The sequence below is a fragment of the Strix uralensis genome, chromosome 2 (genome assembly GCF_047716275.1).
Source record: "Strix uralensis isolate ZFMK-TIS-50842 chromosome 2, bStrUra1, whole genome shotgun sequence".
In the NCBI taxonomy this organism is placed as follows: domain Eukaryota; kingdom Metazoa; phylum Chordata; class Aves; order Strigiformes; family Strigidae; genus Strix; species Strix uralensis.
Genome location: NC_133973.1, coordinates 70,193,249 through 70,217,342, shown reverse-complemented (window position 1 = coordinate 70,217,342; position 24,094 = coordinate 70,193,249). Strand labels below are relative to the sequence as shown.

At 43.3% G+C, this 24,094-nt stretch overlaps 1 protein-coding gene across 1 annotated transcript in view; it reads right to left on the bottom strand.

The window, feature by feature from the left end:
• Positions 1-19,148, bottom strand: part of GAS6 (growth arrest specific 6) — a 42,973-nt gene extending 23,825 nt beyond the window's left edge. Inside the window, exons 1-4 of the mRNA XM_074860969.1 lie at positions 18,820-19,148; positions 18,220-18,386; positions 3,937-3,961; positions 3,070-3,132 (exon numbers count right to left, since the gene is read on the bottom strand). Of these exons, the coding sequence (XP_074717070.1) occupies positions 3,070-3,132; positions 3,937-3,961; positions 18,220-18,386; positions 18,820-18,889 (325 nt within the window). The 5' untranslated portion in view covers positions 18,890-19,148. The remainder of the gene's footprint in view (positions 1-3,069; positions 3,133-3,936; positions 3,962-18,219; positions 18,387-18,819) is intronic.
• Positions 19,149-24,094: the final 4,946 nt, after the last annotated feature.

The following is a 24,094-nucleotide window of genomic DNA, read 5'->3' as shown; positions in this document are numbered from 1 at the left end:
CCTCGCCACTCCAGCTGTGCAGAGCTGGGGCAAAGCCAGGTAGAGGCCAGGTCACACAAAAGAAAATACAGCTACATGGGCTGTCTGAACACCTCCCGATAAGTCACTGCCCAGTCAACACACTGTTGGAGGTGGAAGAGTCAGGGAAAGAGTTGCCAGGTTAAGGTGGAGATAAGCCACGATGGAGCAGCTCTGATCAGCATGTTTCTTTTCCTAGATAGACCAGAATTAGTATACAGTAAACAGAATGGTTTAGGTATAGTAAGCCAAGTCTGTTTTTCCGAAGCAGCACAATCTAAGCCTCCCAGACATGGCAGTGTTTTCAAAGCCACTTGATAAGCCAAATAAATCAACAAGGTTATGCGTGACTTCTCTGGTGTATCCTCAAGCTTCTGATTCTTTCTCTCAAACTGGATTCTGATGTGCCTTGAAGAGCCAGATGGAAATAACACTGCCCAGCAGAATATCACCATATCACAACCCTTGGTAAATGGCAGGAATAACCACGGACATTTCTATCGCATCAACACTGTGTCAATAGTTTGCTCCTCTTATGAGAGTCTGAGAACATGAGACATAGTCTTATACTCTCCCGGTGGCTTCACAGCTGTGTAATTCTGCCAACTTTGTAGAAGGTTCTCCTGATTTAAATCACTGCAAGAGAACGTGGAGATTTTGTTTCCATTCATTTACATGACAGATTTTAGTAAAGCTTTTAAAAGAAGTGAAGAGCGTGACCTTTCTGTGTGCTTTGAACTATGTCTGATAGCACACATATAGCTTCTAAGTGCAGAGAACAGAATTACCAGTTCCATTTTTGAAGTCTGTATGGAAACAAGACTTTACCTAACTACACTGACTGCTGCTTCCAGTTCATTACTCTGTACTGTGAATTTATTTTTTGATATTCACAAAATGGTGCAAATTAAAACTTCATTGGGAAAATGTTAGGTTGCAAAGATTATGACACTCACTATTAAAAAGGAGACACACACGACCTAACAAAAATCCCATTCTGTTTTTTAAGGCCACATGCAGCTTCACTTCCAAAAAATTCTGTAGAGTTTTCCAAACTCTTGCATAACCAAATCCCTAATTCCTATCTGACCTACAGGATCTCTTTCAGAAAAAGATACATATCTGCAGACCAAAGTAAAGGTATCTGTGTATAAGCTATGCATCTATCTGCAAAGGAGTTTTCTTAAATTCTCATTGCAGTCAGTGGAGATCTGGTCACTACAATAAACTGAGTCTGTAGAATGATTCAGCTCTCCCCAGAGCACACAGTTTGGTCAGTGGAACCCCTCTAGAACCACTGACTGCAGATTAACTCTCCACTGACTGGGAACACCGCTCATGTAGGCACCTCTGCTGGAAACACCTGCATTTACTTCTCTGAATCCGGAGCTGAATCCTGCCTATAACCCTGATCCAAAGATCTTACGAAACTGAGAATCCTCAAATACACTGCTAACCTGTCTAATCACTGTCACAGTTAAAATTTATACCTTATTTCTAGTTAAACTAGTCTAGTTAATCACCCTCCAGCCCTTAGATTGTGCAATGTCTTTGTATGTCAGATTAAAAGGGCCTTGCACTACCTTGTTTTGAGAGGAGAAAGACTGTTAAGAAACAAAATTTAAATGCATCTTACAGGCACAACGCCACAGAGCTACACAGCCTTTTGGCAGCATCTGTGAAAAATTAAGAGGCACACTGGAATTGGCCAAGTACAAAGCCTGTCATTCTTCCAAGTGCGTTTCAGGCTCCTTCTCTGTTACTTCTCCTGTGAATTGACAATAGCTAGCCAAAACTCAGCCATTTAAAAATATTTTAATATTTTAATGGGGGAAAATATTATAATTTTATTTCCAAACCACTCCATCTGCAATGGGCAAAAGTCCCTGAAACCAATCATCCAGCTTTTATTTTTTTCAGATTTTTTCATCACTACCCTTTAGACTTGCATTTCTAAAACACTGATTAGTTGTTTGGAACAAGTGTTCCCAGTTGGTACCACCATTTTCAGCAGAAGCTCCTGCTTCTTTGCTGTGCCACACGTGAGCAAAAGGAAACATTCAGGCTCACGTCCCACTTTGAACCAGCTGGCATACCACAGCCGACATGGGTATCACAGGTCCGAGAATTCCCAGTTCAGAGGACTCCAACATCCTTAAGTGATACTGCTGCATTACATGAGGGCAAGTCTTCACATTCACTTATTAGCCTTGGAATTCACTCTTCAAAAAAGGTTGCTGTAATGCAGTTTATAGATATGAAAGGTCAACTAAATCCTGATCCTGCTTTGGTAGCACTGGTATGAACACATGACTTATCAAACTTGATCACAATAAGAGACATACATGTGCTTTTCTCCCCATTTGAACTCATCTGCTCCCAGAACATATTTAGAATATTTCTGCAGCTTTATACCTTTAGCACTGCTAAGCTTCAAGAGGGAACTGGAAAGGTATAAGAAGAGTTCATTAAATTCTGACCTTGAGTGTTAGTGATGAACAAATGCCCCTTCTCCCTCTACACAGATATCAATCTGACTTCCAAATGATTTGAATTTTTGAAGGTTGCAATATTTAAAGCACAGTCATGCAATGTGTGAAACTGATCCCCTTAATGTAAAGAAGTCTGACACAAGCCTGGGTTTGACTTTAAGCTTTTTTAAAGTTTTCTTAACAGGAGTGAGCCAAAGTTAGTGTTCAAGAGAAAAGAAGTGAAAGGCCAAGCATAGTGTACAACCTTATGGTAAATCCTACTTCTTGTCCCTCTTGCTTCTCAGATTATTCAGACCCTAGGAAACTGGTGGAAAAGAAACATCTTGCATCATAAAATACCAAAGCACTGAAATGTGACAGCCAGGTGGCAATAGGTTATAAAAGGGAAAAGGTCTTGTTTTGCTGCTCAGATGGGACAAGCGATAGGGAGTCTCAAGCCTAGAGAATAGGAAGACCAGTATTAAAATACTATCAAAAATGGAGATGGCTGAGCTGGTCCCACTCCTTCAGGTAGAATGAGAGAACATTTAACTACAATATACAAAACAAAAATGCTTACTATGAACGCATGTAAGGAAATCTGGACTTCTTGTATACGGCGACCCATATTTCTGAATACAAGCTGAAGAACAGAAAATGAAATTGTTATTATTATAATGATGACACGGCAGCTGTTCAAAGTATGTAAAATGATACCTGGCCTACTTATTCATTAAGTAAGGCTTTGGAGGGTGGATGCAAAATCTATGTAATATTATAATCTCCCAGATGCCTTAAAATTCTTAAGTTCATTAACATTTTTTAGCTCTGATGTACAGTAGAGTTATAAGCCATCTGAAGAGGCTGATCACTTAACCAGATGCTACTATGATTCTAAAAGGATGTTAGTAGCTACTCAAATTTGACCTACTAAATCTCTTTTAAGAAATCTAAAAAGCACATGGAGTTTTCTCAAACTGTTGGCATTTGTGATCTTAAGTCCTACACATTAAACACAAATAGAAAACAATATGTCATGACTATGATACAGTCAATAGAATAAGCCAGTGGTTCAACTGGTAAAAGAACTTCTTTTTTTAAAAAAAATAAGGAGATTAGTTAATAGCGAACTTAATTAAAAAGGGAAAAGGTAGAAGACTTCAAATTATTTCCTAATGCTGCAAGCTACAGATATAAATTCAACATCAACATTTTAACATGCAGAAAACACATAAAGGATCTCTGTATGCAAATCTATACATAAGTAAAAAACACACCTCAAAATCACATAAGGAATGTACAGTTTGTCTTAAAAGTTAGCAATGCATATTTATTGCAATCAGATTTCCATCACTTTCCTTAGCAGAGACTTCAGCTGTGACAAGCTCCAGTGTTAGGCACCACATACCAGCACTGCCACAAAGTGAAAGTAAAAGCTGCAACTCACCCAAGTATTTCGGGTAAAAATATTCCTGTAGGAGGAAAAAAAAAAAAAAAAAATCAAAGATTTATTGAATAATATTTGCTTCTATTGTCATAGTATTTAAGAGCTATTGTTAGTTTGGCGGTCTTGCATGGATGTTGTTTAACATGATCCAAACACCAACATCCTAATTTCTTTTTATTCAGAGCCAGAAGAAGCACAGTATCATACATGCATTTTGTCTTTTGAAAAGGAAAGAAACATTAGTTCCAGTCTCAGGGTATTTTTTGACAACAGCTGACCTGGTGGGAGTGACTGAGCACGAAGCCACTTACCCAGTATCCAAGAGGAAAAGGTGCTGATGATGGCCTGAGGTAGGGGAAGAAAGAGGAATCTAGAGACAAAGCCCCAGCAGGAAGGTACAGAATCATTTAGTCACCCACCTCGAAGGCTCTTGGCTGATGCAGAACACGGGCGGTACCCTAACACCACAACCACTAAAATAAAGTGTATCTTTTGCTCTTACAATGAGCACCCCACCACTGTAACAGCACCCATTGCCATACCACTCACTCCTTCACGTTGTGGAGATGGTCTGCTCAAAGAAGGGAATAATGAAAATTTGCAAGTGAGGGGAAAGTGGACATTCATTAATCTAAAACCAGACCACAAAAGGCATTCCCACTCCTCTGGTGGTACACAGCCATGCGTTACTGTTCCCTACCTCATGTCAACAGTGTTGCCATACATTGAGAGGAGCAGATTGCTGATGTGATGTGGCTCTAACCTTGCAGGTTAAAAAAATATTCAGCCTGGTGAGGCCTTGCCAGTCACATGATTGCTTGCACCAACACAGAGGAACAGCAGGAAAGTGCAGCTGTGTGCAGGGAAGGGTGGGAGATTGGCCTAAGCTGATCATTAAACCACATTCTTAAAAAAATACCAGAATTCCTGGCCAGGAAAAAGCATTTCTTTCCAACTTCATACTGGATTTCATAACATATAAGTCACTAGTTCAAGTGCTGTTAAAATTGTAATTGGGGTGTGCAATGAGGGAAAACTTGTGGATTGAATCAGTGCTTAATTTTTTTTGTTAAAATAAAGCATTTCTCAGCTAATTATGAAAGCATATGCATAGTATAATTCTCTTTCATACAACATGAGCAATTTTCATATAACACTATCTGCCATGAGATCGGGACAGTAAATATCTTGTATTCTACAAAATTAATTTGGTCTATGCAATGTGGAAGATAAGAAACTTTTTTATTTTCTCCTCTTATTACAGATGTTTGGATAAGCTCATGCATATATACAGGCATGTACAAACAACAGAGACAGGCACACAGAGTGATTCAATCTGACCTGGACAGTCTAATGCAATCAATTTCATTGTTGTCATTCACCACCAAAATCAATTGTTTTCTGGCAAATATGCTTCAGTTACTGAAATACACCATATAACTATTCAGCCTAAATCATGGGAGCATCAATAAAGAAGTAGAAGTAGTTTACACTGATTCTAGTTTTCAATTCTGACATGAGGGTAATAGGCTTGGCATCTTTTGGGGTTCAGCTTTGTAGTATCTCTTCGGGTTAATGAACCGAGTGAGGAGCTCAGAACTTACCATGGTCCCCTCTCCCTCTTATTTTTTATTAAGGTTTAGTTTTGGAAAAGAGAAGTGAAAAAAATACAGTCAAAATAAAAGTAAATCTAAGCAGTCTAAGTATTCAGATAAGTGCCCAGCTGTGCTATAACCACAAACTGAACTTCAGCCAGCACTCGAGGAGAAGAGGATAGTGGCATGTGATGAAATATTCCAAACATGTTTTTCATTATTTCCCCTTTATTCAAAATACGTCACAAGAATGCGCAGATGTGTTTAACCACCAACAGGATAATCCAGACACTGGCAAGAACAACTTTTTCTGCACTCACAGGACAAGAAATAGGAGCTTTCACATTCATGGCCACCAGCCTAATTGCTCCAAGTCAGTGATGGCAAAGTCATAAAACTTCATTTTCTCCTTGACATCTGATGAATGAGTTGAGTGCTAGAAAAGTTGTATAAAGTTTACTTTTGAATGAAGAATTAAGGTAAGTTATTTTCATTGCACAAATAACCTTCCAAATGCAAACTGACTGTATATTGATTCAATGCCAGTTGAACAGTGGAAGAGTGAAACTCCAAGACACGGTACTACCACCAGCTTCATTTTACAAGGTATGTAACAGAGGTAAGTGATTTAAACAGGAGGCTATTAATAGAAATTTAATCCTTCTTTCCCTATCTTCTTCATTCGCTTATGTTATACAAAACTACTTGCCGATCAGTAGCACTTCACCAATTCTACAGGACCTGCAGATAATACCACTATAAAATAAAGCAATGTGATCACAGGTTCTAACATTACTCATTCTTGCATGATTAACTTTTCATTTTTTCTCTGTAATCAATTTTCCTTACAACAGGCTTTCCATTTCCATTCAGCCAAATGATTATTCAAGAATGAAGGACGAATGATCTTCCACCTTGAGAAAAGGAACTTGCTTAAACTGAAAGTAGCAGTCCCTTTTTAAAAAACACTGAGGAGAAGTTTTCCCAGTTAAAAATTCAGGTTGTGCCTAACCTGCACAGAAAGTCAGCCAGACATGCATTATTCCTCATGTGAGCACTCAACTCCACAATGCCTTTTCAGTCTTTTGTGCTATATTAAGTCTTAATGACCCACAGATGTCAGGGTAGATGAAAACCCTATACAGGGTCAGGTCCCTGTTAAAAGTCTGAGACTCATCTTTCCTCCACCAGAAGTCTTCAAATGTATTTTCAGGATCCAACAAAAATGCCAAGAGAAATGCTTTGAGGTTTGCTAAGAAGGAGTTAGCAAAGACTTTCTGTTACTACTTTGCTGATTTCTCGACTAGTCATCTTCAGTTTCAGGCTCAACAAACATCTCACCATCCAGAAAGCCACCCAGTATTCACCAGATCAAAATGCAGGAGGTGACTTAACTGTAACCACTGTGGTAGCAAAAGTCACCATAGAATTACAGCAAGTGTTAAATTTTCATTTTGAACTCTGCTAAAAGAAGTCGACATTTAAATGTTGTCAGCCCTTCTGCTTTGGAGTTGCTTTCCTAATTAGTGATGAAAATAAAAGCAGGAGCAATGGGCTTTTTTAATAAAAAGCTATAAACAGATACCTGTTGGACATAAACATCCTCTGGACAGGCTGTTGTGCCAATGCTGACCTCACCAAGCTTTCTGACCAATCTGTCCAGTAGGAAGGTCCCAGTGCATGCAGGAGGAAGACAATACCTTGCAGAGGCACCAACCTCCACAAGAGACCAACCTTCACAAATGTAGTTTCAACAGTTCCAACCTCTGTGCCTGCTCCTACCAAGAAAACCTTAATGTATTTCCACTCCTCCTTTCTGTGACCCCATACACCTTCTGTCTGTCTGGTTCCCACTATCAACCAGTATGACTGGGATGCCAGAAGCTTCAAGGGCCTGGCACCAGGACACCTGTAGCCTCCAGACCAGCACATAGGATGAGTTACACACCATGTGTCATGTGCCACCAGAAGTACAGCTCAGCAGAGACCTCATGTAAAGAGGGAGAAATAGGAGAGACTGGGAAGTGCCTCACATCTACAATGAAGTGGAAAGTACGGCATGAGGCCGGTCCCTCTGGGTAGGTCCTAGCTTGCTTATTTCAGCTCAGTTCAAAAGACCTTTCCCTTGCTGTCCAAGAGACAGAGCTGTGCTTTAACAGAAAAGATTTAAGCTCTACAGCCCCCACTCCTTTCACATGAACACATGTACACGCTAGAAACAAATCTTTCAATGCATTAAACACAACTGTTGGTTTCCACAACAGTAGTGCAAGACCTAAGAGTGCATGTTTTTATTTCAGGGTAGAGTGACTCAAACACTTTTTCATGGGGTTAAGAAGTTCCTCTCCCACCTACATCCAGAGCTTATTCCTACCCTTATAACACAGCCACTACAACACTTAGTCTGGATATCTAAAATGAAAGGAGAGCATAAGTTTAAAAGTGTCCTCAAAAGAAAATCAACTCAAACACCCCCTTCAAAACTCAAGGTTGTTAATTTTTATATTTGTTTGTTCTTCCAAATGTTAATGGTTGCAGTGAAATAGTTAAGAATAGTTTCTGCGGAGCCACCCCTATAATACCTTGCATTGAAACAACGGAGGAGAACAGCAACGTGGAGGTAATAATGCATAGCAGGGCTGTGGAGTCAAAGGGGCAGAAGTACCTATGTCAGCTTCCCTGCCAAAGGAAACCCACAGTGTGACTGGGGTCACCATCTATTTTCAACTCTATGGCCAAACTCTCACATAGTGACAAAATCCAAAAGTTAGTGAAATTATACTGGGTATGCAGTAGTCCTGCTGCATTTTTAGAGAAGATGGAAGAACACCAAATCAGAACAGGCGTTAACATGAGTCACTGTATAAAAATAGCCCTTCTGAAAACATAACAATGACCCTGTCTACACCAGGAAAATGTTCTCACTGTTGCTTAAAGTAACTGGCAACACTGGAAATCTCAGCCAAAAGGGCCTGCCAGCTGCTTCTGTTTCTTTTGCTGGAGTACTAGGTCAGGTAAGCCTGATCAGCACTGAATCTAATCATGTTTGAGCTGCAGTGACAGCAGATAGAAGATGCAGTTTACAGAAGAACCATTCATGTTCCTGGCTAACTGGCTCTCGATGGCCCTGCTTGAGCAGAGGGGCTGGACCAGATGACCTCCAGAGGTGCCCTCCAACCTCAACCACCCTGTGATTCTGTGGTTGTGTGACTGCAGCACTGCTAACACTGGAGGATCTCACAGACTTGTGTTAGGAATGGTAATTTCTAAAAAGCATTTTCTTAGTTACCTAGCTACCCCTTACAGAGCAGCAACAACTCCCACATTATACCCTTTTCTCATTTCCATATAATGGTTCTCCCTTTTCCTCTTGTCTTCAGAACTGAATGTTTGTCTTGGGCATGGTCTGACCTCCTCATTTATAAATGCACTTCATGTTTCCACACAGCAGGCCTGCACTATCCTTGCAAAGAAATGGCTGCTACCAACCATAACTGGCTATAACTTAGTGTTTGACAGTTGTTTCACTGTTACAAGATGAGAATGCAAATCTCATTAATGCTCAAGAGCTCTCTACATTTTTTAAAACTCAGCCCTAGGCTTTTGATGCATAGCAAATCTCAAGCCGAAGGATTAGGCCTCCCCCTTTCCAATGTAATTAAACAGTCCTGCAATTCAGAATTTTAAATATGTAGAACTTACAGAAGTTATCAAATTGTTGAGTGTTGCTTTCACAAGCTTTCCTTCTCATTGTGAAGAACCCTACACTCAGCCAGGTTAGTTTGCTTCCTATTTTGCTTTGGGGCGATCTACATTCTCCATGCAAGGGACAAAGAGAATTTCTCTCAATTTGGCAAGTGAGACTTTATAGAAGCAAGGAGGTCATGCTACAGTCCAAAAGCAGCCCCCACATCTCATGTCCTACCACCAAAGTTACAGCTGCTTAGGGTAGCTTTTACATCTCATGTCCATTTGCAAAGTATCCACTTCACATTGTCCAGCTATTCTGTTGCACAAAGACTGTGATTGCCCCTTCCACCGAGTTGTTGATCTTCCTGAACAAGAAACATTCAAGACCACCCCCGCCAGCATCACCCATTTGGTAGAGACTAGGCATCTTTGCAGAATCCCGAAGGCTGGAAACAAAAAACTTCTATTGTCATAGATGGGTTCTATGGTTTCTCTTCTGAGGGGCAGGACTATTTCCCAACAGCTTACTGAGGTGCCACTTCAGCAAAAAATGTTTTTCTGCAATGAGTAAAAACCCATCAGTGATGAGAATACACGAGTATAGGAAAAAAAGTAATGAAAGGAAAGAAAAGAAGAAAAAAAAAGTTCCTGTATGTCACAGCCAAGCAAAACACAGATATTTTACATTTGTGAAGATGTAAGGGGCACAGAGAGATGATTTCTATATGCAGTCTGAGACAGGGTTTGACTGGACAGTAACAGTGTGAAACGGATGTCAGTAGTGCCAAGGGCCAAGTATTCCAAGAAAAATAAGTCATAGAGTGATTCCAATGAGTTTGTGCTTTTAAGTTACTCTTAATGCAATCCAGTCACAAATACCTTGAGGTTTCCTCCTCTGCTTCGGGACTGAAAGGCTACTTTCCCTCCAGCTGTATTGATATGCACTTTGAAAAGAGGATCTCAATTTGACAACAGATCTTCACTTGGTGTTGCTTGTTTGAATCCTTACTTGTTGCAACAGTTACAATATTTGTATGTGTGGTTAAACTAACGCTCACTTAGAAACTTCAGACAAACTAAGCAAACTGGGATCTAACAAAACACCTAGCATAAGTAAAAGGCTGTCTCCCCTCAACATCTTGTATTGTGTCATTACTCTGCAATTATTTAAGCCATATAGAACAGATTATATATGCCATCCAACATGATTTAAAAGTTTGTGATCTCTCTTATAGTCTCTGTAACATTTTATCCACTCAAGAAAAGAAATACTGTATTCTCCCCCTTCCTGTAATCTAATGATATTATTTCTGAGGATTTTGCTTACCTGCAGAGGCTGCAACTCAGTGTTCAGCCACTTTAAAGCATCGCTGGATTTGGCCTCAGAGGGGACAGGCAAGCAAGGAATAGGGAAGTGACATATGAGACAACACTAGGCCCTTGTGACAGAATCTGGTCTCATACTTCCCTGTTCATTATTTTAATAACTAAGTAACTTTTGATTTTCTGTTCCTGTCCTAAGTGTTTTCTGGACTTGAGCTACAACTTCCTGCTCCAGGAATTGGCCACATGTCTTAGCTCTCCAGATGCACATGATATGGTACAGTGCAAGAATGACCCATTCTCCTTTGACCTCCTCATTTATGCACCCTTCTGTTCTGGCAGGTGTGCAGAGTGAAGACAACACCAACACTTGTCCCCCTCCCTGGGTATCCTCCTTACTTTCCAGCCGTGCTCTTCCTCTGGGTCCCACTGCTGATGCTCAAAGCAACAGGAAGAAAACCCAAAACAATAAATAAGGAAACTTCCCCACAGTCATGTGCATGTGTGAGCAGCCTCTCGAAAAGCCAGTCATAACAAAACAGTGATGAAGGTACAGATACGGAAGGGAGACCTGCTGAAAAACTTCAGATTCTCCAAGTCTTGGTTGTTCATTCACTTCTTTGACAGCATGAGCTGTGACAACTCTTTCTGCTTCTCCTCTGGCACCTGGCCTTACCATCCTAAACCAGTGCTGTCCCTTCCACTGTGTTGGTGCAACCCTTTGTGAAGCTGTGTGGTAAACTGGACTGGGGAACTGATCCACCTGCAAAAATGATCATTTTTCTCTCCAGACTAATTTTCTTTATATCGGTTACTTAAATCGGTCCATGCAGTTGCACAAATTGCTGTGCAGGAAGGGTGAACAGAATAGGCATGGGGGTTGCTTACTCCAATTAGATCAGCTGAGCTTCCAGATATGAAACCAAAGCCTGAAAAGTGATGTGAGTGGAGGAGAATTAAACCTCCCTGCTATGTTCCTTCTCAGTTTATTCTAAATCTCCAATGACGGTTGCATCCTTGTTCTTCATACTTATTGGAAAGTAATTGCTTGTAATTCACTAAACTCACTTAGACTTTGGAGCACACATGAACCATAACTGCCAATTTATACAGATTCAGTGTTTCTTTTACCTGATTCTTATGCAGCTGCACTAACAAACTGTATTAATTCCTAATAAGCTGCTCCTTTTTTTTTTTTTTTTTTCAGTTTAAAAAGAAAATTAAATCAGCCCATGGCCACAAAATTGTTTTCTTCATTTTTTAATTGCCTTTTCCCCTTCTCACATATTTATTAAAAGCTATTATATTCCTCTAAAAAACTGACTTACCCTAACTTTATCTGATTTTTCCATTATCTTCCTTCTTGACCCAAACCTTTATAATCCCCCTGCTTCAATTTACCGTTCTTAACATCCTTTTCCATCCTGTCTTCAAACAGCCCCTCAGTGTAATATTAGCCACTTTTGTCTTCTCTTGTTCCTTCCCTCCTGCTGCACAGGAGGTTTAGCGTGTAGTACTTTTGTGATGTGGTGTTTCAGTATTTACTATTCTGAACTTCTGGGCTAAACTCACACGAGTGGAAACAGATAAAGATCAGGTAGGCATGAGTCCAGCAGAGTTGATGGAGCTGTGTCTGCTTCCACCAACAGCAAACTTTGCTCACCCTTCTCAATAACTTTTGATAAAGCAGCATTTAGCTAAAAAGTGTATGACCTGCCTTCTAAGGCAGGCAGGAGTAGTTTTGTCACCCTCCTGCTACTGAACTCCACCACCACAAACAAATGGTGTGTCTGTACCTCCAAGTAGATAGATGCATCCTGCTCCACAGTCCCAACTTGTTTGCCTTCCAGATCACTTAGACCCACTGGATTTTGGTACAATGCTCTCCCCTCCTGTGTTTCCTTTACAAGAAGCTATGGGAAGGGAGAACACCTGGTGGACACCCAGATCTCATCCCAGCAGAGAGCTGGGATGCCACTGTGGCATATACCTGGGCACCCAAACTTTTCTACTTCCTTCTTCTCTCCTTCAATCCATTCCTGGACAAAACTCTAAATGTCCCCATATTTTCTTTCTCAAAATCTATTAAGCAGGTACTACTGTGCCTGGGAATCCATTCTTCCATATACTGAGTCCAAGTAGGTTAAACCATCAACACAGAGTTTTCCGGTAACTCTTTCCCTTGCTCATATGAATTCTGCACCAACAAGAAGAGATATAGAAGCTATAAATCTAGCCCTTCCTCCACACTCTGCCAAAATGCCATAATAAATCAGTATATTGAGAAGAATTTTCACAGCAAATAAAACCAGATTTTTGCCTGGATCTAGAAAGGAATATTCTATACAGGGCTGATGACATCTGTACTTAAAGATGGTATCAGTATTTTTCATGTCTAGACTACTCAACATTCACTAAATTACTCAAAGAAATTTAACACTGCTTAACTCCCCCAGTAACTCCTTTCTTCCCCCTACATGCCTTCATACTTTCCTGATTAGTATTTACAAATGTGTATCTACCTTGCTATTCTTAGGAATAAGACCTAATATTGTCTGTGAAGCACCCCTCCTAAAAGATCAGAGTAAAGTTGGGATGACTCTAGTCCATGCATGCAGCTCATCTGTGTTATCATGACCATGTCACGTAATGGAACAAATAAAGAAATAAAACCAATGAGACAGTAACACCTCGAAAACCAACCAAACTGACCATTATCACATCCTCCACATTGCTTCATGTGTATTTCAGCTTCTTGAGAATCTCAGCATAGCAGAAAGAATGCTGACATTGCTGGATGTTTTGTTAGGATCAGTAATTTTCAAGACATGACTGTAAAAAGTCCCGAAAAGCCTGTGATGGTCTCACTGCTGCCCTTGCCATGAGTGGGAGACTGGACTAGATGAGTGAGCCATAGACCTCTTCAGTCCCCATCAGCCCAAGTTACCTTGATTTGCTGCCAGTCATTTGTGTATCTGACAAGCCATAGATTTTAATAGCAGTTTGGATACAAGTCCCTCAAAAAGTGGGAGAACTTTTCATGTGCCTGCCTGTGAATCAGCTGTTCATTCTGCACACATATGAGAACCAGCTGGCTTTCCAAGGTACTCTATTGAGGGACAAATCCATAAACAGTAAACACAGATGGCCAGGCTGACCTACATCAGCGTTTCTGGTGGGCCTAACACCTTTCAAAGTCTTCAGCACAGCGATTTCAATGGTGACCTGCAGGAAGACCAGTGGTTCTTCAACAGTAACAACAGCAAGCAAGATGTGCAGTGACAGATGCTGTACTGATAAACTATGGTACCAAATGATAAGAGGTTGCATTCGAACACCTTCCCTATGCTGAGCCATTCAAAACAGAAAAACTCCTTGCCCAAGGATACTTTTTTGCTGTGTTTATTCTTTAACGAAATCCAACATTTCCAAGAACACCAGCAACTACACTCCCTTCTGCCCTTTGTTTTACATGCTTGGATGACCACATTTTTAGAGCAGATCAACCAAATTCCAGAGCAGTTTATCAGTCAGTTAACAAGCTGTAATACCTTGACTGCATACCAAGGTCAAATATTTCTGCAGTACTGCTTTTTATAAGGCCTCATCAACATTTTAAATAAGATAACATCCTTATCTCTATATCCAAGATATTTTGCAACTTCATTCCATCTATCAAACTTAGCACATCTTTTTAATGTTTTAATGTTTCATTTAGAAACAGTCCTCATACCTCCCATGAACATGTTTTCCATCCTTATTTTTTCCCACCATGTTATCTTTTCATTTTTCTGTTTGGTACCTCTAGCATAAATGAAATTATAAAACAGGAACCATCCCAGAATTCTGCAATAACATCTAAGGATGTTATGATCAGCTTCATGAAAAAGGTAGGCTGCAAGACTCCTTAATCCAGACTCACACTTGTTTTTACCATGTATAGTCATACAAATGGCACAGACTGAGTTTTGTTCTGCCTCCTAAAAAAAAACCCTAATCTAAAAATGTTTCAGTTGATCTTCCTTCCTCCAGTCTGGGTGAGCTGATATTTATATTTATATTTTCCGTAACATAAAAGACAAAAGCTGCACTGGCCTGCAAATGAATGGCTATTTAGCCCTGCCTAATACACTATTCTTAGCAGCTGATGTAAGTAATCACACATGTGGCAACACCCACATTCAGGTTTCAGAGAATGTGTATCTTCTGCTGACTGCCTGCAGATGTTGCTTTGGAAAGCTGATCACTGAAACAATGGAAGGCACAGAAAAAGGGTCCTCTGATACAGGTACACGACATTTCATTTCTGTTTAGTGGTCTGTCCAGTAAATAGGTATCTTTTGGTGAAATGTTATTCTTGGCTAGATGTTGTAATTGGCTGGATCAAGTTATGGTTTTGCCTGGGAACCATCATGCAAGCTACGCTACAGCCTTGCTTCATCATACCTGAACCTCTGGAGCTGTCTGACTGAATCAGTTAATGCAATTTCCTATCACATCTTTAAGTCATAGGTCTTGAAATTAGGCCTTGAGATTCTCTTCACACAAGCATAGGAGAGTTAAAAGAATGCAAGGTCTGTAAGGAAGACTCAAACATTTCATTAGCTCGACTGATGGGCGGGACAGGGAAGAGAGACAACAGTTTTGTGCTCACATTGCAAGCCTTTCTTGAGGTTGAATGGGGAAGCTGCAAGCTATTAACTGATCTCAAACTAACCTTCAGTTGTCAAGGCTGTAAGACCATTGCTCCCATGGGACAGTAAACAGCCAAATGCCTACATTCATCCTCATCTGGTGCTTTGAAGCATAAAACCTGGGAGATGCAACAGCACAGATCAGCAGTGCATTGATGCATTCCTCATGGCTTGCCTACTACAAGGCTAGCTGTAGGGCTCAGCGCGGGGCAAAAAGCGCTGTAGCTGTTTCTTTCTGCTACGACCTGAGTAGTTAGTCCCTGTGACCAGGTTCAGTAGGCAGAGACAAAAATTTCAGCCTTCCTAAACTACAAGGAATCATCAGCTGCCAACACCAATCTGCATGTTTCCCTGGTCAATAAAAAGTCCTCACTTTGCCAGCATGGATCAGCTGCAGCTTGCCAATACGCTGAAGCGTGACTGCAGTTACTGCAATTCCTCAAACTGCTAGGCGTTGTTTATAAACAGTTTTCATCTTTCCTGAGTCAACTCTGTCTCAGTTAGCTTCCTTCTTCTGTCAGTCACCAGGACAGGACGTACAACGCAGCATCAGTGAAATGACAGCATGATAACTTCCTAGTGTTTAAGAAACACTTCCATTACCTCAGGTGCATATTAATACTCCGTCCATCAAATCCACAGATATTGCCAGAGGAGTAGTCACCTATGCCTTACAGAGCACTGAAGGCTTCCAGTGTATAGAGTAATAACAGCCTGCATACATGACCTCTCCCACCATGCATTAGAAAACTGCTACTGAACAGCAGCTGCTGCCTTCACGTCACACGCTAATTGCAAAATGGATAGGAAGGGACATAAATCCCCCTGACAGGCAGTGACACACTTGCTTCACAGTCAAATTGAAGCAAAGTAACAGCAAGGAGTAGGACATACAGCACCATAACAAGCAAGTTCACAGCTCTTGGGAGGTTTGTGTCTCAGAAAAGGTAGGACCTTATGTCACTGCAGACCTAAAAGTATTATAAAATACACTACTTTGCTGTAGAAGTGCATGCAAAATAAGCAAGGGGGCACAGACACTAGAAGCTCATCTAGCCTTAGTGCTATTTCTTCAGAGGTTTCAGAACTAGAGAGAGACCTAGCAGCGGTAACGAAGGAAATGCACCAAAAAGACCAAAATAATTTGCAGTGACAGAAAGTTTGCGTTGTCCTGCACAACACGCTTAAATGGCATGACTGGATCTTAGAGAATTTATATTACACATTGAGAAGATTTTAAACCAAAATGATTTCACTGTTTTCATTATAGTAGGAGAACTACGTATTTTTTCCAATAAACAAAGTAAGTACCGAATATTGTTAAAAGCTGACACATCTACACAGTCGACCACCCTCTAAACTAATCTATCAATGCATAGCTTTTGGCTACCTTCTTGGCCAGAAGCCAGTCAGCAAAACTGGTGACCTCAGATCACCTTTTTTCCAGAACATTACAAAATCACATTTGGGATAATTTTCCTGCATTTGCTGCTATATGGTGAATATTTATACTGACCTTAAAGTCATGTTATTCAACTTGAATATGGAAATAGTTGTGCCAGCCACTCTCACCACATTACAGTTATCCATATTGTGTATTAGCTCAGTTTTCCAGGACAGAAGCAAACACCGCTGCATGCAGATGTGCCTACACGTGCACACAAAATGTGTACCGTTAAATGCTGCCTGGGCAAGTGCTCCATATTAAGCTCTAAATTAAACACTGTCAAAAAGAAAAGCCAGCATCACAATGTTTTTGCTGTGCTTACTACTGCCTTGTGTCAACAAGCTACTGCACTGTATATCCAGCGCTGAGCCTGCTAATGAAGCACACATGTCAAGACTTGCCTGACTGAAGCATAAAACATCTCCTCAGATGAGTCCCTCCCTTGCCTGTGGTGTGTCTGTGTACTCACACACACACACACACACACACACACACACACACACACACACACACACTCTCTCTCTCTCTCTCTCTCTCTCTCTCTCTCTCTCTCTCTCTCTCTCTCTCTCTCTCTCTCTCTCTCTCACTCTCTCCCTCCCCTATCTTCTCCCTAGAGCATCATACCATTAACAGGAACACGCTGTGCAGTATCAAGCTTCAGTTTGAAGAAAATCCACTTCCCACTGCTAAATCAATGCCAGCTAATCTCTGAAATGAGAACAGCCTATCCAAAACAGCATAGAGAGGAGGTGTCAAGTAATTGGAAGAGTAAGCCAAGCTTAGTAAAGCAACGCAACCGCAGCCACATGCTGTCCAAAGTGAGAAGGCTGAAGTGACAGTCAGCCTTGAGAAGGCTGGAGAAGTCAGCCCCGCATGCGGTGTGCAGGCTGTAACTGTGTGAATCCACACTTCGTGTTGGAAGTAACACATTCCCATACACGTGCTCTCCTGCTGTTGTCATGACAGGTCCCAAACCTACCGATTCCAAAATGCTGACTAAGCTGAATATGGCCCAAAAGGATTCAAGGTGTTTATGCCATACTTCTTCTGAGAAACCCCTATTCTGACATATGCCACAACATTTTAAATACAGCTGGGATGGGAGGCTGAAGGGAAGAGGGATGCTAAGGTGTCCCGACGGGGGAGCCATAGCATTATGTCGCACTGGTCTTGCCTCATGGGTTCACACCACGGGTGACCAGGGCCCTGCTGCTCTCTGGAGACGGCAGCCATGCCAGCAGGCGCCAGGACGGGCTGCTCACCCGGCCATCTTCACCGGGGCATTTCTAACGGGACAGCACGGCCACCGTGCATCCCAGCACCGGCACCGGCATGGCCCCTGCGCAGGCTGCGCCGTAATTACGCCGTGTGGCTTCCAGTCGTTCACCTAATGGCTCTGGTTCCCCTTCCTCCTCCTCCTCCTCCCAGCGGCTTCCCCGGCGGTGCAGGGGTGGGTGGATGGTAGAGGGAGGGAGGGAGGGAGGGCAGAGCCTCACAACCCACCCAAATCTCCGCGGCGGCTCGGCGCCCTTACCGTCTCGGGGTCGTTCTCAAACACCTCCCGGGCCTCCTCCTTGCTGCAGTGCTCCTCCACGCACTCCCTCTCCAGGTGCCCTTGCTTGGTCTCCTCGAAGATCTGGTAGGCTCGCCGGTGCCGCTGCCGCAGGAACTGGGCAGCCTCCGGGGCGCGGAGCAGCACGGCTGGGCCGCCGGGCGCCGGGACGGCGGCGGGGGGCGAGGAGGAGGAGGAGGAGAGGAGCAGGAGGAAGGAGAGGCAGCCGTGAACAGCTGAGCCCGCCTGGCCGCCCACAACACACACACACACACCCACCCCACGCACACCAAACCGCCCCGCCGTGGGGCATTAAGCCCCCCGCTCCCTGCCCGACGTCCCGCCCGTGGGTACCGCGGCCCCTCACGCCGGCGACCCAGCGGCCGCCGCACCGGCATCCCCCGCCGCAACCGCCGCCGTGAAGCCGCGCATCCCCCCCGCCCCCCGCCCCGAAACACCCCAGGGCCAGCACCTCCCGCACCCCCGCGCACATACGAGGCGGGGGGGGCGGGGGGGGGATGCTGGGCGGCGTGTGCGGAGGGACGGACCCCCCCAAACATCCCCCCTTGCCGCAATACTCACTCTGCGAGGAGTCCGCCGCCAGCAGGACGAGCAGCAGGGCGGCCCCGAGGGGCGCCGCGGGATGCGGCATGATGCGGCGGCGGCGGCTGGGGCCGGGCCGGGCGAGGAGCGGGCGCGGAGCGGAGCGGAGCGGGGCGGGCGGCGGCGCGGAGCGGGGAGCGAGCGCGCTGCTGCTGCGGGAGCGCGGCGCCGGGGAGCCCAGCAGGGGAGCCGGGGAGCCGCTCGCCCGCCCTACCCAATCGCTCGCCAAGTCGCCGCCGAGCCGCGGCGCAGGGACACACCTCGCGGCGGGGCCAGCGGCCCGGCCCCGCGTTACCTGCCCGGGCGCTGGGGAACGGCCCTGCCCGGCCGCGGGGGGGATCCGGGGGCAGGCGGGCGGGGCCCGGGCAGCCGGCGGGGAGGCGGTGCGGTGCCGCGGGGGCTCGGCGCTACCGAGGGAGAAGCGGGCACCAAACCCAGCCCAGTCCTGCCTCAAATGAGAAACCTGCGTTCTCCCCATACCCCGGGACGTATTTTCTTCGCAACTAAATTTTCAGGTTATTCCAGTATTTTAGGATAAACTCCTCAGGAAACGGGATGGATGTGGCTTACAGCAATATGTTGCAAGCCGTCCTTTACTGCCCCTTGTCCGTCCGTAGTTACACAGGACACGTCCGATGTGGGAAACCCTGTTAGCCATAACGCAGAGCTGTGGGCTCAGAGCTCAGGGCTGTGCTTAGGCTGCCTATTGCCACCGCTTTAAAGCTACCCCTGTTACCTCTACGGCCCTGCAGACGGGTAAATGTGACAGCTAACTTGAGTCACACCAACTCTATACATTCTTCAAGACCACTTTAATGGCATAACTCGTGTGAAAAAAACCACTTGTCTAGTGTAATTTTAATATTCAGGTATATCTAATACAGACTTCGTGTCTCCACAATAAATTACTGCAAATATAATGTAACAAACGTAAACAATGTACTTCTACTACATATAGTTGAAGTAAAGTACATGAAAACATAAGAGCCAGCCTATTCGTTCAAAGCAACCATCCCTAGGTTGGTATCTTCTGCCTGACAATGGCCAATAGTAGACATATAGGTAAGAGATATAAAAACATATAAACCACCATGGAGTGGTCTTTTCTTTCTGTTTTCAGCTTCTGAAGTACATAGGAAGAGTTCTCTTAGGTAACAACTGTGTCCACTGTCATGCTAACAGCCACAAATGTACCTCTTCTTCATGAATTTGTCAAAAAGCTTTTTGATCCGTTGGTACTTCTGGCCTCCACAAGTGGCAGCAAGGTCCCAAATGTGCACAAAGGCTAGACAAGAACTTTTCCCCACCAGTTTTGAATCCAGCGCTTAATAATTTTATAGGGTACTTGAATTTTCGTCATCTAAGACACAGTGAATCATCATGCCCTATTTGTTTTCGCCATGCCATTTTATAGACCTCTCTCATATGCTTTCAGAACCATCCCTTTCCCTAAACTATGGAGCTTTGGTCTATTATTTGTTTCCAAACCCCTTTGAGCTGGCATCGCTCAAAGGAGCAGTCCCACCAGTCCCCATTGCTTGTTCCTGTCCTTTGGTCACATCTGCTTTTTGTGCTGGCATGCAGCAAACCCAATCAGAGTAACCCAACAAAAATGATTTATTTTAATTCAGATCGGTTCCCCCACTGAGTTGCTGCGCAGCAGCACAAACACCAAAAGGGAAAGGCTTTCATGAGTGGCAGGAAGTAGCCGCAAGCGAAGGGAGCATGGGCCTACTAATTTCAGCAGCAGAGCTGGCCAAAATGGCTTGTGAAGCTACAGCTGCAGGCAGAGGTTTCCTAGGACTGGTTGCCACTTTCCTCCCTATGTCGTGTGTCCCCCTGCCCGCGTCTGGAGATGTGGCTGTGCCGTTTCAGCTCGCTCACCTGGCAGGAAACTGTCACCCTTTTTTAGTTTTCTACCAGGTATGTTTTCTACCAGGTTACTGTGCTGAACCAGCTCAGTGACAGGGCGAAGGAGCGTGGAGTGGGATTGCAGCAGTAAGGCCACAGGCTTCTGTGGGATTGCAGCCTGTGGCCCTCATACAGAAGCCATTCCCCATCTTTGCTTTCATCCTTCTCTTTATCTTTTCTATTTATACTTCTTTTCAAATGAAGTGGACAAAACTACATGCAATAGTCAAGATGTGAGTTTACAGTGGCCCTGTCCTGCTTCTGTCTTACTTTTGTTTTTTCTTACTCTTTCTGATTATTACGTGGGTTCCTTTTTACTTCCTGACCTCTTCTGTTCAAAGAGCTATGAACAAAAGGTCTGAGATGTCTTTCCTGAATGGAGCTGCTATATTATCAGTGGATACATATCGTGAGGGTTGTCTTCCATGGGTGCATCACTTTGCATGTCCATGTATTAAATTTCAGTTGTCATTTATCACCTTGTCACATTAAAAGTGTTATCAAGCTGTATGGCCGAGCTAATCTATCAGCTTCTGGCTACCAAAACAGGCTGTCCCACTCTTCCTTCCCTCCATACTTTCACCCTATCCTTGGATGAACATTTCTCCCTCCCCAGTCCTTGTGTGATTTTGTCACTGATGTGACCGCTCGGCAAATCAATTCAGCTCACTAAGCCAACAGAAAAGTATTTATTTTTTCTAAAAGTCTTCTGAAATTCTTGATTGCCAGTTTAAGATTTGATTGTTCAAACAAATTTTGTATTATCTACCAACTGTCCTCATGGCATTAAACTTCTCCATAAAATTTGTGAAGATGTTGAACAACAGAGATTTTTGTGGGTTCTGGAAACTGCTTTATATTGTGTAATCTAATGACGTTTCCTTTCTTTTAGAGGGTTTTTTTATCCTTTTCCTTTTATTCATACACTCTGAGATCCTATGGTGAAAGACCAGGTCACAAGCCTTTTGCAAATACAGGTATGTAATATTATTGGAACCATCCTTATCTACATAAAAATCACTCCTTGAATCTCTAACGGGTTTGGAAAACATGACATTCTACTTAATATGCAATGTTGATTCTTCTCCAACATGTCAGTCAGTTTACTAATTCTATTCTTTATTATAGTTTCCAGTAAATTGCCTGGCACAGACATCAAACACTGATTTGGGTGAGCCCAGGAGTCCTTTTAACAGTCACATTTTCCACCTTCCATTCTTCTAGCACTGTAGCACGTAAGGCAGATTTAAGCAACGAGTTGCATGAAGTAACAATTTTGTTTTCTTCAGAACTCATGGTTTATACCATCTGATCTCAGCTATCCCAATGAGGTCTTAGGGAACATAAAAAACATAAAAAAATGCAGAAAATATTAAAACAAAAATATACAAACTGCTTGTACTCTCAGCATGTCCCATTTTAGACTCCCTTTTGACATTAGAGTAATCCACGCACAGACATTTCCAAATGTAAATCAAAAAAGACCCCCACTATCGAAAATTGATTTGGTAACAGAACTTGAGTCAGTTATTCTGAATTCTTATGAGTATCAGTTGGTTCATCTTCCTTACATAATCCCCAAACAAATGCTACCAAGGTATCATTTGCCTTTCAGTGCAAACCAGTGCACAGTATGTAGTCAAGCTGAAGAAGTGTGGTGGAAGAAGGTGTAGCTGAGCAAAGTTCCTTTAGGTTCTTGCAGCTAATTACATTTGTAGGTACCAAACCATAGAATGAAACTAAAATGTCCTAAAAAGAGTGAATAGGCCTCACAATTTCAGAGTCAAAGATACTGAGTTACGGAGAAGAGGAAGGGATTCCCCTCCCTCCTTCCCTCCCTCCCTCCCTCCCTTCCTTCCTTCCTTCCTTCCTTCCTTCCTTCCTTCCTTCCTTCCTTCCTTCCTTCCTTCCTTCCTTCCTTCCTTCCTTCCTTCCTTCCTTCCTTCCTTCCTTCCTTCCTTCCCTCCTTCCTTCCTTCCTTCCTTCCTTCCTTCCTTCCTTCCTTCCTTCCTTCCTTCCTTCCTTCCTTCCTTCCTTCCTTCCTTCCTTCCTTCCTTCCTCATTCCTCCAGCCAGGGGCATTATGGGGGGATGATTCTTGTTGACTTCTGAAGGACCAGCTTTTTCATGTGATGTACTTATTTGATCTTAAGAAAAAATTGATTAGACTTATGTCCTATGGGTTGTCTGACACTGCCGGAGTATCTCAGATTTTAGGGACAAGTGACTGTTTCACATACTCATTCTATGTTAATTTCTTGTTCTTTCTCTGTCAAAAGTGCTCCAAAGATGACATTCCTATTTTTTTTCCTATTCTACAAGGAGGGAGGAGTAAAAGGATGAGAGATTACATCAGAATATTTAAAAAATTACATGATTGTGGAAGGCAGCATACTTAACCGGCAAATCCCTGTGAGAGTAAGCAAGCTGATTCCATGATCCTTGACCTGAATGCACTACAGGCTGGGCACATGCCAAATATGCTCAGCACATTAAGATCTGGAACTTGCTGCTTAGTTGTGTGAACTACAATTCTCAGCCTGATGCCAGGAAATAAACTGGAGGTTTCAAGGACAGGGAGCTCTGAACTGTCGTCATCCTCTCCACGCCTGTCTTGGTTCCAGGTCAATGGGATTTCCTTTCATTAGAGGTCAAAATTGTGACTGAAAATGGCTTTAGGCATCAGGAAAACCAAATTGCTCATCTGTGCAGTGGCAATCCTGCTGCGGCGAGCAAGGCAATGTGCAAACTCCTGGACAGAACATGCCATCGTCCTCCACGGGTGATCTCTCAGACTAAACAGCACTGAGCAAAAGCACCAGAACTCCTGCCTCAGCCAACAGTACATTGCAGCTCCCTGTTCATTAAATACCACTGCAGGCCATAGAAGGGATGCAGTGGAGATGGGAGACCAGAGGGTCTGTTTTCTGTGCAGCCTGAGTCACCATGATGCAGTTAGCACTGAGTACCTGGGAGGTGGGAAGTCCAACAGGGCTGTTGTATTTGTCATGACAAGAAGAGGTTGCAGAGAAGAAGAACCCGAAAGAGATCCTTACATAACTGTCTCTGTTTGGTACTTCTTACTCCCTTTGAGAAGTATGGCTTTGAAAACAGTAGCTTTGCTTTCCTCCATTTTGGAAAAACCTCTGGATCCCTGGGATCCAAAGATTAGGTTGGGGAGGTAACTGCTTTGTTGAGGAAGCCCAGTTCCTCTACCACATGCCTGCCTTTGCATGTCTGTTATCCAGGTAAGGATATTATGTTAAGGTGTAATAGATGTCTTGTCTGAGGATAAAGCGCCTATCATACCATCACTAAATGCTTCTATCATATCTCCTTATGCT